This window comes from Mesoplodon bidens (assembly GCF_964165515.1).
Source record: "Mesoplodon bidens genome assembly, chromosome: 2".
NCBI classification, from domain to species: Eukaryota; Metazoa; Chordata; class Mammalia; order Artiodactyla; family Ziphiidae; genus Mesoplodon; species Mesoplodon bidens.
This window is the reverse complement of record NC_138177.1, coordinates 130,317,129-130,332,896: the sequence shown is the minus strand read 5'-3', so window position 1 is coordinate 130,332,896 and position 15,768 is coordinate 130,317,129. Positions and strand designations below refer to the sequence as shown.

The 15,768-nt window shown below is 39.6% G+C and overlaps 1 protein-coding gene across 1 annotated transcript in view; it reads left to right on the top strand.

Annotated features, from left to right (window-relative positions):
* The window catches only part of DNAJC6 (DnaJ heat shock protein family (Hsp40) member C6), a 153,170-nt gene that overhangs the window by 116,702 nt on the left and 20,700 nt on the right, over positions 1-15,768 (top strand). The window contains exons 5-12 of the mRNA XM_081225989.1: positions 1,212-1,334; positions 5,590-5,723; positions 6,234-6,428; positions 7,331-7,448; positions 11,618-11,697; positions 12,579-12,772; positions 12,873-12,953; positions 15,206-15,640. Coding sequence (XP_081082115.1) covers positions 1,212-1,334; positions 5,590-5,723; positions 6,234-6,428; positions 7,331-7,448; positions 11,618-11,697; positions 12,579-12,772; positions 12,873-12,953; positions 15,206-15,640 — 1,360 coding nt within the window. The remainder of the gene's footprint in view (positions 1-1,211; positions 1,335-5,589; positions 5,724-6,233; positions 6,429-7,330; positions 7,449-11,617; positions 11,698-12,578; positions 12,773-12,872; positions 12,954-15,205; positions 15,641-15,768) is intronic.

The following is a 15,768-nucleotide window of genomic DNA, read 5'->3' as shown; positions in this document are numbered from 1 at the left end:
GGCCTGGTAAGATCTGACCCTTCAGTCTATGATTTTGCCATATAGGGTTTCATTCATTTTTTCCAAACAGCTAGCTCTATCTGACCTTAGGGCTTTGCACTGACAGTTACCTGATAAAATAATAATAATAATAATAATGATAGCCAGTATTAATTGATCACTTTGTGTATGTCAGATACTGAGCTAAGCCCTTGAAATACATTCTCATGTTGTAGCCACAACCCTATGAGGCAGGTAGGTAGGTATCATTCACGACATTTTATGGAGAAAGGCTTAGAGAGGTCATGAAGTTTGCCTAAGTTTTTCCTTACTGTTAAATTAATAAATACCTGATCGATTGAGGCTCATGCCTAGAATTTTGAGGCAAATGATATCTCAACCAGTATACTGTTGTAGCAAAGTGACTTATACTCAGACGACCTGGGTTGCAATGCTGGTACTGACCAGCAGTGTGACATTAGACAAGACAACCCCTGAGAGTCAGTTTTCTTATCTGCAAAATAGAGATCATATTAGTACCTGTCTTATATGACTGTTGTACAGATGAGAGCCAAGCAGAATTCTAGGAACATAGTGTTAAAATGAACATGTGTATTAGATGAATGAAGATGTTAGAGGTTGCCCCCATGGAGTTGTGGGTTCCCTCATTAAAAGAGGAAGAAATAAGACCCTTGAAAGAGCCTATCTTTGGCTTATTCAGCAGCACTTTTTTGTGTTTTCACTTTTATCATCTTGGATAAAATTAGGGATAGTGCAGGATTTATAATGTAATCCTATAATTAAGCATCTAGTAGGCAGGTCAAAACATTTTATACTAAATAGAAATTAAATTCAGTGGAACATTGAACCTTTGAAATCCAAATATTGGAACCTTTAAAAATCCAAATATGTATGTTAAATCATCTAGTTTAATTTAAAACGTTTTGGGTTGGCCAAAAAGTTCGTTCGGGTTTTTCCGTAAGAGCTTACAAAAACTCGAAGGAACTTTCTGGCCAACCCAATATTTCAAAATATGTTTACCAAAACAGAATTTTTAAATTAAAAAAATTGCAGGATTAAGCTCTTCTTTCTGTGTTTGGACCCTGTCCCTAACTCTTTCTGCTGTATTAAAAGAGAATGTAGTGTCACTTCCAGAAGTCGTTTGGTGTGCTACCTGCCCATGGAGAGGAAGTCGCTTGGCGAATTCATTTCCTTCTGCTGTGTTCCTTTAGGTCTCAGAATGCAGTTGGCCCATCAGGCAGGCCCCCAGTCTGCACAACCTCTTTGCTGTGTGTCGGAATATGTACAACTGGCTACTACAGAATCCCAAAAACGTCTGTGTTGTCCATTGCTTGGTGAGTAACCTTTTCTTTTTGCTGTTGTGGCTATCATTCATGCTGGTTTGGTTTGGTCAAATACAAATGACCTTACACAGACTGGTGAACCAGGTAATGCTTAAGTTGAATAAGCATCTCTTAAGAACCCACTTAGGAATTAGGTGATGTGAGGGATGTAAAATGAGGGGAAAACTTATTATTCTGCCCTAAAGCTCGAATACCAGTGGGAGAAGCAGATATCTATACAACCCACATAATACAGGGCCTCTGGAATGTGCTAACTATTATAAAAAAGATAGAAACAAGAGCTGTGTGTGCATAGGCAAAAATGCCATTGAGTTTTGGGTGAATAGAAGTGACATAAGCACACTGAAATATTCTTTTCTTACCTTTATGTTTGAATAAAAATGAAATAAAAAGACATCTATGCCCTTATAAGTAGTCACATAGACTGACTGTATTTTATAGCAATTCCCAGTGGGACTGATGATTTTTCTGACCACTGACTTCCTAGAGTCCCTTTCCCCAACCCTTCCTCTGGAGGGCTCTTGCCTATTGTTTAAAACTCAACTTTAGGTAAAATCTTTTTTGACAATATGGACATTCGACCTATATATCTAAACATCTTTGGATTTAAGCATTTAATATACTGCATCATCATAATCTGGTGGCCCGCCTGTTTCCCCACTAGACTGTGAGCATCCTGTGGGCAAGAACTGTGCCTTTTTTACTTTGGAATCCCAGGTGTAAAAGACTTTTTTTTTAACACTGTATTTTATTTTTACAAGAGATAAATAAACTGACACCAAGCATTGTAAATGGATGACCACAACAAAAGCAACAATGATTGCAATTACCAAACACGAAACACACTCATACTATGTCATAATATTGACATTCAGTCCAGTAATCCTCCACTGTAACAGCTCCTTTACTTTGCAGTGAAAATCGATTTGTATATTTTTTGCCTCTGAGTCCTTGTGGGATTTTTTTTTTATTCTATTCAAACAGAAAGTCACAAGGTATGAAAGATTTGAATAAGTGATTGGATATATGAAGAAATGAACACACAAATGCAATCTGAGCATAAATACTAGAACTATTCACTGCTTCTATAAACTTCAAGGTGTATTTTTTGCTATAATCTTAGTTGATGATTTTCCCCCTCTTTCTTGAGAGCCAGTTGGCTAAAAGAGGGATGAAAGCTGAGATCATTTCTTCTTTCCATCTCACATCCCCAAATTCTTGGTAATAAAAGAAGAACACTTGGTGTTTTGTAGGAGTTTAATGTGAAAGGCCAAAGGGTTTTCCTTTCAGAGACAGAACAGATTGTATAAAGGACAGATTATTTTTAGAGACTAAGCAGGCTTTAGGTATTTTGGTGATTTTTTTCTTCACTCGAGAACTTTCTAAAAGTTCAGCGAGCCTAGGTCTGGCAGCTTTGTAAGAGGAGATGGCTCGAGAGAGACCAGAGGCTCCCAGTTCTAATGATACAATCATAACAAATAAAAACCCAATGAAGAAGAAAAAAGAAGAGACATACAAAGAGTGAAGACCCCATAGCCTGCTCTCTAGGCTTACTGAAAAAGGACATGCATGAGTTGGAAGTCTGCACCAAGTCTTTGGAAGTGGAATTGCAGCTGGAGGTGGGAGCATTTATTTTTATCCTATATATACTGCTGTTTTATTAAAAATAAGCATATATTCATCTTTTAATTAAAAAAACTAAGAAAACTTTAAAAAAGACCTGCATGGCTGATAAAAGGAGGGAACACATATCTAAGAGCCATGAACCTGTTAAAAGAGTGTCAGGAAGACTAAATTCTAAAAAGAATTAAGATTGAGAAAAATGTCTTTTTAAAAAAACCTGCCCTTGGAATAAGGACAACAACAAATGCTGGAGGCACACGGTATAATCTTAAGTCCTTTATTCTGCTCCTTCATCGGGGGGAACAGATGTCAAGCTAGAAAGGGAGTAACACTGATAATTAAGACAAAGCTGAGAGGTAGGGAGATAGTAAAAGAGCGTCACAGTACTTAAAAATAATCCACTCTCTAGACTTAAATTATGTGACAGAATACTAAAAGCACTTGGAAAAGCAATTAGGTGTTCCTTATGCAATATGAGGAAACAGGAAGAAGAGTGCCAGTCAAGCAAGGAGAGGAGATTGTTTTCCAAAAGATGGAGGAGGTTGATCCTGGAAAGTTACAGGCTGGTGAGCCTGATGGCAATTCAAGGCGAAATTCTAACACAATTTGTGCACAGATGATTTTAAACTCTTAGAAAAAAGGAGTCCACATCGATTCATTATGAACACACATATCAAACCAACTGAACTTTCGGAACAAGACTAATAGATTAGCAGAGATAGTTTATTGGATTCCTGCGAGATATTTCCCCATTTCTTATATTCAAGATGGAGAAATTTGGGCTAAATTTTTATGCATTTAGACAGATATTGGCTGAATATTGCTTCCAAAGATAGGTGACTAATGGATCAGCATCCTCCCAGGAAAAGGTTGCCCTTTTATTGACAGCTTTGAAAATGTGGAGGCAAGCTTATCAGTTTTCTCAGATTGGTCATTTAGTAGAAACTACCAATGTGAAATTAAACACAGGATAAATATAAAGTCCTGAATTCTGGTTCTAAAAGATTAGGTGTATTTGTCTATTAACTTAACACATCATTTGAAAAAGAACTAACAGTTTTAGTGGATAGAAAGATCAGTAAGAGCTTATGGTGTGATTTAGCTTGCATTTAAACTAGTTTAGCCTGGGGTTATGTTCATAAAAGCATAGTGTTCTAAGGAAGATGATATTTCCTCTCTAGTTTGGTCAGAGCACATCTTATATCTTGCATTTCACATCTGGGCAGCACATTTAAGGCTGTTGTTTTAAAACTGGAGTCTGTTAAGAGGAAGTCCACTGAATGATGATGTCTCTTAAAATGGAACATCAGATGAGGAAGAACTGAAGGGATTGTGTAGTAGTCAGGGTTCTCCAGAGAAACAGAACTGACAGGATATGTGTAGAGATACATATGTAAGAGGAGATGTATTATAGGAATTGGCTCAAGTGATTCTGGAGGCCTAGAAGTCCCACACTCTGCCTCCTGCAAGATGGAGAACCAGGAAAGCCGGTGGTAACATTTAGTCCATGTTTGAAGCCCTGAGAACCAAGGGGGCCACTGGTGTAGGTCTAAAAGCCAAGAGCTCCGATGTCTAAGAACAGGGAGAAGATGGAGGTCCCAGCTCAAGAAGACAAAGAGAATTCTCCCTTCCTTTGCCTTTTTGTTCTATTTGGACCCTCAACAGGTTGGATGATGCCAGCCCACTTTGGTGAGGGTGAACCTCTACTAGGTCTACTGATTCAAATGCTGATCTCTTCCAGAAACACCCTCACAGACACATCCAGAAATAATGTTTTACCAGCTCTTTGGGCATCTCTTAGTCCAATCAAGTTGTGACATAAAATTATCACAGATTGGGTATGTTTTCAACCTGGAAAATAGAAAAGTTGATGGAAAGGGAGAGTATTTCAGATATGTGAAGGGTTGTCCCAGGGAGAAAGGAGTAGGTTTACACTTTGTCCTGAGAGAAGGAAGAATGAGGATCGTTGAGTGGAATAGACTGCAACTCAGCATATTCAGTATAAGGAAGAACTTTGTGAAGCTCGTCCAGAAGCAGGGTGCTCCTTGTCCCTTAAAGTATTCTAGAAGAAGCCGCTCACCATCTGTCAGGAATGTTACCGCTTGCATTCCTTTACTGAGTGCGGTTGAATCAGGTGAAGCTTCTTTATTTTATATCCACCTAGGAACATAACTTTGGGTAAAATACACCCATTGCATATTCCAAAAAGCAGTATTTGCCTAACCTGAGAACTCTTTACCTTCACCCTAAACTGAGAGACCTCAACTGTTAGTTCTGATCCTACAAGTCCAAAGTTACTTTGAAGACTAGATTATTTTTCAGTAAATATGTACAAATCTAATTTATATTGCTGGGTTTCTTAGGTTAGCAGAGAGTCAATTGCATCCTAAGAATCAGTCTTCCCTTGATGCTTTGTGATTTAAATAGCTGGGACAGATTTGGGTTTTTAGGTGAACAAGTTTTAACTGACAGGCACCTGTAGTTAAGATTTCTCTCCTCCACAGCCCACACCCAGACTCCCCACCCTTGACCTCTTTCTTTTAATTGCCAAGTACAGACACTCTCAGTGTTGAGTGCCTGACCGATCCATGTTTATGACAAGTTTATACGTTTTCTTTGATAGGATGGACGGGCAGCATCATCAATTCTGGTTGGTGCTATGTTCATTTTCTGTAATCTCTACTCTACTCCTGGCCCAGCTGTTCGATTACTCTACGCAAAGCGACCAGGAATTGGACTTTCGCCATCCCATAGGAGGTAAGGTCAGCTAGATGCAGGGTTGGCGCAGACATGGTCTAATTTGTATCATGTCCCAAAAAAAGGGGAAAAACCTTTTTAGATAATCAATGTATTATCTTCTCTTTGGGCACAGTTTCTTCTTTCTCTTATTTAAACTGCATCTCCTTACTTCCTCTTGGATTAAAGCTACGTCTGATGATAAATTCTGATTTTTTTTCCAAAGCTAGCCCTTAACTGATAAATTTAATCTGCTAGATCAAATATTGAGCTAGTGTAAAATGCCCGTAAGCTTTTTCATTTAATAAATACCCCTTTATCAGCTCTTCGGGGGGAAGTACAGCAGTGTCACTAGATAAAAGCTTTCCTAAATTATGGCAGCATTCTCTTTTGCCATTTAATGTTTAAAGAATTAACACAGTAAATTTTTATTGTAGGTTAATAATTTATGAGAACAAACTTTATAGCAAATTGACTGCTTATTTCTTCTGTTGTGGTCGGCACCAATAGAATGTCTGTCTTGTGTTTTAGGTACCTGGGCTACATGTGTGACCTCCTAGCAGACAAACCCTACCGCCCTCACTTCAAGCCTCTCACTATTAAGTCGATCACTGTCAGTCCAGTTCCTTTTTTCAACAAACAGAGAAATGGATGTCGCCCTTACTGTGATGTACTGATTGGAGAAACCAAAATATATACAACTTGTGCAGATTTTGAACGAATGAAGTAAGTCATGATACTTTTCTACATTTCTTCTTGTGAACTGCTCCATTCCTGTGTAAGTTGGATCCTATTCTTCCTTTGAGGACTACATTATGAAATGGCTGATATTTTTTAAAATGTTCAATATAGGTGGTAATCATAGAAAAACACAATTAAATCAAGGGATGCCATAGCACCCCTTCAAATGGTGATACAAACTAAGGGACTAACATGAGCTATAATGAGGGTTAAGACAGTGGTGTAGGGCAGAAGACCTGGATGTTTAAGAAGGAGATGACCTTGATAAGAATTGGTGATGATAATGGAAGAATCAGGAATGAATGAGGTTTCTAGGTGAGCAACTAGGTAGATGGTTATATAATTAAAAAGTTATAGAACCTATAGTAAAGAGCAAGTGCCAGTGGGAAGCGGTGGGAGATATGGAAGAAGGGACTAGATGATAACAGAAAATGAAATTAATTTGAAATAAATTGATTTTCAAAATTGGTATACGAGATACTCACAGAGCATCTCACTGCTGTTTCTATGTTGATCTCAGTTAGACTTCTTTGTTCTCTCTCTGTTTTTATCATAAATTTACAGTTAGGGCAAGGTAAATACATCAGGGCTACATGTATTTGGGGAAAACGATTTCTGCTAATGGGCAGTTGATTTATCTAGAAATCAGGATGGGTTGGAGAGAGAGGACCTGGCATAAGACCAGTGGTATCCTGTGGCAGAACCAATTTGCATCCAGTTGGCACTGGCTGTGCCCCTGACTTTGCTTAAGATAAGAAATGGCTCCTGGGTTCAGGCCTGGGCAAACAGGTGCCTTGGCCAGAGCCACAGAAGACAGTGCCTGTATACCTGTGTTATTGTGCCAGATTAGACCCTCTTTCAGTGTATGCTTTTGTCTCTGTTTAAAGAGAATACCGTGTCCAAGATGGAAAAATCTTCATTCCCTTGAGCATCACTGTGCAAGGAGATGTGGTTGTTTCCATGTATCACTTGAGGTCAACCATTGGAAGCCGGCTACAGGCTAAGGTATGGTTTCAGAAAGAATTATGATATAAGCTCAGCTGATCCTTTAATAGGAGTGTACATCACTTTGGGCTTGAGTGACTTCTGGTTTTAGAATCAGAAAAAACATTTAAAGATTACCTTTGGAAACAACCTAAATGTCCATCGACAGATGAATGGATAAAGAAAATGTGGTATAGGGACTTCCCTGGTAGCACAGTGGTTAAGACTTCCCCTACCAATGCAGGGGATACGGGCTCGATCCCTGGTCTGGGAAGATCCCACATGCTGCGGAGCAACTAAGCCTGTGCACCACAACTACTGAGCCTGCACTCTAGGGCCCACATGCCGCAACTACTGAGCCCGCGTGCCACAGCTACTGAAGCCTGCGCGCCTAGAGCCCATGCTCCCCAACAAGAGAAGCCACCGCAAATGAGAAGCCCGCGCACCACAATGAAGAGTAGCCCCCACTCTTGCCGCAACTAGAGAAAGCCCACGCACAGCAACGAAGACCCAATGCAGAGAGAAAAAAAAAGAAAAAGAAAATGTGGTATATATATGTATATATAAATATATATATAAAAATTTGATTTTATATATATATATAATGGAATACTACTCAGCCATAAAAAAGAATGAAATAATGCCATTTGCAGCAACATGGATGAACTTAGAGATGATCATACTAAATGAAGTAAACCAGGAAGAGAAAGACAAATACCATATGATATTACTTATGTATGGAGTCTAAAATATGACACAAATGAACTTATCTACAAGACAGAAATAGACTCACAGTCATAGCAAACAGACTTGTGGTTGCCAAGGGGGAAGGAGGTGGGGGAGGGATGGATTGGGAGTTTGGGATTAGCAGATGCAAACTATTATATATAGAATGGATAAACAAGGCCCTACTGTATAGCATGGGGAACTATATTCAATATCCTGTGATAAACCATAATGGAAAAGAATATAAAAAAGAATGTATAAATATATATAACTGAATCACTTTGCAGTGCAGCAGAAACTGACACAACATTGTTAAGTCAACTATACTTCAATAAAAAAAAGAAAACTAAAAAAAAAAAAAAAAAGATTATTTATGCCCATTGCCTTCATTTTACAGGGGAAGAAAGTAAGCCTCAGAGGTTTTGACTTGCCCAGATGGTTTTGCCAGAAGATGGAAGCCCAAGAACTAAAGAGCAAACCTTGCTCTTTAGAAACTTGTGCCTTTTTTATAGTGCCCTATTTGGATCAGGGTGAGAGGAGATATTTCTATTGAGGATGTGGGATTAAGTAATCATACTTTTTCAATTTTTAAATTGAGATAAAATTTACATAACATAAAATTCACCCTTTTGAAGTGTACAGTACAGTTATTTTTAGTATTTTCAAAGAGCTGTGCAGCACTGCTAATTCCCAAACATTTTCAACACCCACAAAAGAAACTCTACACCTCTTAGCAGCCACTGTCCATTCCTCCTCCTCCATTCCCTAGGCAACCAGGAATCTACTTTCTGTTTCTATGGATTTGCCTATTTTGGACATTTCATATAAATGGAATCATACAATGTGTGGTCTTTTGTGACTGGCTTCTTTCACTTAGTCTAATGTTTTCAAGGTTCATCCATGTTGTAGCGTATATCAGTACTTCTTTATATACCCAGATAATATTCCATTGTATGGTTATATAGCTTTTATTAATCTCTTCATCATTTGATGAACATTTACGTTATTGCCACTGTTTGGATATCACAAATAATGCTACAAGTAATTGCATTTAAAAAACTTTTATTTATTGAAGTACAGTTGACTTAAAATGTTACATTAGTTTCAAGTGTACAACATAGTGCTTCATTATTTTTATAGATTACACACCATACAGAGTTATTATAAAATATTGACTATATTCCCTGTACTATACATTACATCCTCGTGACTTATGTATTTATTTTTTATTGGAGTATAATTGCTTTACAGTGTTGTGTTAGTTTCTGCTGTACAATGAAGTGAATCAGCTATATGTATACATATATCCCCTCCCCCTTGGACCTCCCTCCCACCCTCCACCATCCCACCCATCTAGATCGTCACAGAACATCGAGATGATCTCCCTGTGCTATACAGCAGGTTCCCACGAGCTGTCTATTTTACACATGTAGTGTGTTTATGTTAAACCCAGTCTCCCAATTCATCTCACCCTCCTCTTCCCCCCGCATGTCCACATGTCCTTTCTCTACATCTATGTCTCTATTCCTGCCCTACAAATAGGTTAAAAAACAGAAATATAGATCAGTGGTACAGGATAGAAAGCCCAGGGATAAACCCACGGACATATAGTCACCTAATTTATGACAAAGGAGGCCAGAATATACAATGGAGAAAAGACAACCTCTTCAATAAGTGGTGCTGGGAAAACTGGACAGCTACATGTAAAAGAATGAAATTAGAACACTTCCTAACACCATACACAGAATAAACTCCAAATGGATTAAAGACCTAAATGTAAGACTGGACACTATAAAACTCTTAGAGGAAAACATAGGAAAAACACCCTTTGACATAAACCACAGCAAGATCTTTTTTGACCCACCTCCTAGAGTAATGAAAATAAAAACAAAAATAAACAAATGGAACCTAATGAAACTTAAAAGCTTTTGCACAGCAAAGGAAACCATAAACAAGATGAAAAGACAACCCTGAGAGTGGGAGAAAATATTTGCAAATGAAGCAATGGACAAAGGATAAATCTCCAAAATATACAAACAGCTCATGGAGCTTAATATCAAAAAAACAGACAACCCAATTTAAAAATGGGCAGGTGACTTATTTATTTTATAACTGGCAATTTGTGACTCTTAATCCCCTTCACCTATTTCACCCTTCTCCCCTGTGAAAACCACTAGTTTGTTCCATGTGTCTGTGAGTCTGTTTCTGTTTTGTCATGTATGTTCATTTGTTTTGTTTTCAGAGTCCACATATAAGTAAAGCATACAGTATTTACCTCTGCCTGACTTATTTCACTAGGTATAACACCCTCCAGGTCTATGCATTGTGTTGCAAGTGGCAAGATTTCGTTCTTTTTTATGGTTGAGTAATAAACCATATATTACATCTTTATCCATTCATCTGTCATTGGGCCCTTAGGTTGCTTCCATATCTTGGCTGTTGTGAATAATGCTGCTATGAACTCAATGTTAAAAAAAAAGCCCCAAAAACCCCACAATTTAAAAATGGGCAGAAGACCTAAATAGGCCTTTTTTCCCAAAGAAGCCATACAGATGGCCAACAGACACATGCAAAGATGCTCAACATCACTAATCATCAGGGAAATGCAAATCAAAACCACAATGAGTTATCACCTCACACCCATCAGAATGGCTATTGTCAAAAAGACAAGAAATAACAGGTGTTAGTATGGCAAAGGTGTGGAGAAAAGGGCACCCTAGTACACTGTTGCGGGGGATGTAAATTGCTACACCAACATGGAAAACAGTATGGAGTCCCCCCGCCTCCTCGCCCAAATTAAAAGTAGAACTACCACATGATCCTGCAATTTCACTCCTGGGTATCTATCTGAAGAAAATGAAAACACTAATTCGAAAAGGTATATGCACCCTAATGTTCATAGCAAGTAATTGTATTTTAATTCATTAAATATTTGCTAAGTACATACTCTGTGCCAGTCATTGCCTAGGGGTTTAGGATTGACAAGAGTAAAACTGTATCTCTGCCTTTAAGGAGCTCAGGGGAAATTCACACATGTACAAATATCCACTACCATTGTAGAGGTAAGATGAGATGTCATAATGGGAGCAGTTTGTTTTATCCAGTGGTGGTTCAGAAAGGCTTCAGAGGATGTGACCTATCAAGGTGGTCCTTGAAGGATGAGTTCATCAGGTTGGAGCAGGGGCATCCTGGACAGAAGGAATGGGATGAGTCAAAGTATTGCAAGGTATAAGAACATAGGGCATTAGCAGATAAAGGAATAGCTTGCCAAGGCAGAGTTCGTGGAGAGGAGAGGCTAGAAATGAACCTGGGTCAGCTCCAAATGAGGAGGTTGTTTAATATTCATAGAAAACAAAGATACAGATATAGAAAAAGTTGATGGTGTATGACTCCCCCAGACATAATCTTTTGATCTGATTCCCTTTTCACTGATTGACTGTCATGTGCGTCTCTCGTATTTTTAGGTGACCAACACTCAGATATTCCAGCTTCAGTTTCATACTGGATTCATTCCACTGGACACAACAGTTTTAAAGTTCACCAAGTGAGTGCTACTTGGGCCACAATCCCTTTTCAATCCAAGCAGCTGTGAAAAGCTAGGAGTCAAGTGCTAAAGGCTCATTTAGTGCCATGCTGCAGCTTCCCCCCAAATCCTGTGCTTCAGGGCTGTAGCGTGTGGCTTAGCAACATACAGAGGCTGGTTGCGTCTTATAACTTTCAGTTGGGTGTGATTTGTCCTAAACACAAGTGGATCAGACTTCAAATTGAAAGGTCTAAAATACCATCTGAGGGAACAAGAGTGAACAAAAAGGGAACAAAGTTTTAGTACTGTGATCCTTTGCATCTGTGTATCCCTTTGTGTTTTGCAACATGGAAGGCAGTGGAATCAGCAGTATGATATGAGCAATGACCAGTCAGAATGGATGCCAGGCCACAGCACTGAAGCAGGGTCCTGGGGGACCCCCTGCACCAAATATTATAGCACCCTTAGTTGCTATATTAAAGTGTGGCCTAGAGGACTCAAGGAAGTGACTGAAGGTGGGGTGATAGGTGGGAGTTGCTGGGGTCAGCTTAGGAGTAGACATTCAAGAGCTCAAGGTGGTAGCTCTGGGCTTATTTCACTATTTTAACAACTGATTCGGTCCTGCCAATGCTTACTGTCTGGATATATCCGCCCTGCTCTCTAGAATGCTTTCACATGCAGTAGTATTTAAATTCTATGGGTAGGCATTATTTTCCTCTTTTCTCTAGATAAGAAAACGGAGGCTCAGAAAAGTAAAGTCTCTTATCTGGTTAATGGTTGATTTTTCCCTAGAAATGCGTCTCAGAGTGAAACTAAGAATCAATCTACAATGGTTTCTGTGCTGAACATCATACTGGTTCCATTGTTTTCCACTGATCTTATTCTTTTAAATCCCTATTTAGGCCTGAGTTGGATGCATGTGATGTACCAGAAAAATATCCTCAGCTATTTCAGGTGACTCTGGATGTAGAACTACAGCCGCATGACAAAGTGATAGACTTAACGCCCCCATGGGAACATTACTGCACAAAAGATGTCAACCCCAGCATCCTCTTCTCTTCTCACCAGGAGCATCAAGATACTCTGGTCTTAGGAGGTATGAGTCGCCTGGTGGTTTTGTTTTCAGGACGAAGCCTCTGTGTGATTTAGCGCATTGACTTATTTCATGTGTTTCCTTGATGTCTTTTGTCTTATAGGACAAGCTCCAATAGACATCCCTCCAGACAACCCCAGACATTTTGGGCAAGGTGGCTTCTTTTCCACTCTCTGTTGGCAAGGTACTTCTAGGCATTTCTTCCAAGTTACATGGTTAGGTGGTTAAGTTATGTGGTTCTTGTATGTATAAAGAGGATTAGTCCTCGAAGCAGCCTAAAGTAAAGCAGCATTTAGAAGTCATCCATCTAGGGTCTTCTTTGTTTCACATTCTTCCTGCTCATTCCTTTTCCAAATCAGGAACTTCCCTACTTTGAACTCCATGGATGCTCTTAGATTGATGCAAAAGGCCATTTTAAGTTGAACTTTATCTTTTCTGTCTATGCAGTGTTTTGGATCACATCTTTCCTGGATTTATGAATAATCATGATATTTTCTAGGATCTCCCTTTACACTGCTGACACACAAAGAAATTAACAAAGGACTCTATCTCCTGCCCTTAAAAATATAAAATCTGGCACACTACTCCACCCACCCTGCCCAGGGGTCTAACCACTAGCAGGGCAGAGGTGAGCTTCCCCTGGTACAGGGAAGGCAGACACTTTGCCTACATATCTCTGCTACTTGCTTTAAAAACCTTGGCAGAAATTGGGCTCAATCACAATATCCTTTTTTGCCAAACCTGGAGATGTGTTTAGAATCCTTCCCGATGTGACACTTCAGACTGCTACCGTTAGCAGACTAGCATTGGCATTCTGATCGATACCCATTCGCCATCCTTGTTTTAGAGTTTGCTGAGGTTAACTGCAAAGTTCAATGTAGAATTCCATAGTAAGGACTTTCTTAAGAAAAGGGTAGGAAACCGGCTTTGGTGATAGTGTACTTAAAATCTTCTTGATTGACCTTCCTTTGCCATGTAAACATAAGACAGTATTCCCATTGCCTACACAGAGTTTTCCGTGTTTGATAAAAAAATTGTTCATAGCATTCCTTTGAATCGAAGGCTTGCTTTCAGAATTTTCTACCAAGAAATGGGACCAATAACATTTAAAAAATTGGAAAACCCAGTGAAATCTAGATAGCAGGTAGATTTCCCAACCCCCTCTTAGTTTCACCTGTATCTTTCTTCCTCACATAAAGGCTTTTAAGAAAACTTTACTTTTACTCTCCACTGCTCTTTTAGTAAGTAATTTAGAAATCATTCTTACCAGGCTATAAAATAGGTTAAGCACATATGCACAATCTTTTATCTGAACCCTGCAGAGCCAGATGGGTTTAGGAATGCAGAGTTCTTTGCAAGTTAGAAAGATGATACGGTACATAAACTGCATATTGCTTAGCACCCCCCGTGGCCTCTCAGACAATGTGTTATCAAACATGTTAAAATGTCTGTAGTGAAACATAACTCATAACCCTGGGTGAAATCAATGAAGACTATAAATAACTTTCATGTCAGTCCCAGTCAGATTTTTCCACCAATTTAGGGAAACCTTTCCTTTTTCATAGCTTTTTGCATTTCAGAATTGGGAATGAGGGATGTGGATCTGTACTTGATTTGGAACGTGGATCCATCTGACAGCAAGTAACAAAGTTCGAAAGAGGGATCTGTTTCAAGGAGGGCCTGGAAAGTCACTCACCAGCCTCTCCATTCCTTCCCCAGAAGAGGCCCCATTTTATGCTGAAAGTATCTCCTCCTAGGTTGGTGTAAGGACCATCCTAAGCAGAGCCATTCCCTCTATTCACTTATTAGGTGTGGGCTTCACTTCTGCTCCAGACTGTGGGAGAAAGACCTTGCTTTTGGCTGCAGGCCACATGGAGAAGAAAAAGACAGTGAGAGGAGGCAGCAGAGGGCTAGGAGATAATGTTTTCTTCAAAGCACCTAGCATAGTGCTGGGAAGAAGAAGATGATGATGATAGTAGTAATTTTAAAAAATAATAAAAACCACTTAAGTACTACTTACTATTGATCTGAGCACTTTCCATATATCATCTCATGTAATTTTCACAATAATCAATGTGAGCTAGGTTCTATTTATTACTCCCATTTTGCTGAGGAGAAAACCAAGGCACAGAGAAGTAAAGTCACCTTCTCAGTGTCACAGAGCCAGTAAGTAGCAGAGATGAGATTCAGACTCAGGCTGATTCTAGAGTTCTTGCTCTTCACTCCTATGCTATACTGCCTCTCAGATGCTCAACAAGTAGTAATTGAATGTAATGTGAAATACATCCAAGTTTTCCATTGGTAAAGGTCTAAAAGCATTGTGTTTTTTCAGGCTGCTTTTTCTCTCTTTCTGAAGTTATGTACATAGACTCTAACAAAAAGCAATAATGCTGTGGCTGGTAACTAACTGTTTCCTGGCATAACGGCCTTCCTTAGATCAGAAATCGGAGAAATCATTCTGTGAGGAGGATCACGCTGCCCTAGTGAATCAGGAAAGTGAGCAGTCGGATGATGAACTTCTGACCCTTTCCAGCCCACATGGCAACGCCAATGGCGACAAACCTCATGGAGCCAGGAAGCCCAGCAAAAAGCAGCAGGAGCCAGCTGCCCCTCCACCCACTGAGGACGTGGACCTTCTGGGTCTAGAAGGGTCTGCAGTGAGTAAGAACTTCTCTTCACCGGCAGCTCCTCCTACCAATTCCGAACTTCTGAGTGACCTGTTTGGGGGTGGAGGTGCAGCCGGCCCTGCCCGGGCTGGACAGTCAGGGGTGGACGACGTGTTTCATCCGAGTGGACCTACATCAACCCAGTCAACACCGCGCCGGTCCACCGCCTCCACCTCTGCGTCTCCAACACTGAGAGTAGGAGAAGGTAATTTTTTTCATGTTGGGCTGTACCTCTCAGTGTTGAGTTATAACTTTTGGGCCAAGCAGGTGGAATCGAACTTTCCTAATAATCTAGACTTCTCTGATCTCCCTAGTAGTCCCCAAAAGGTCTAT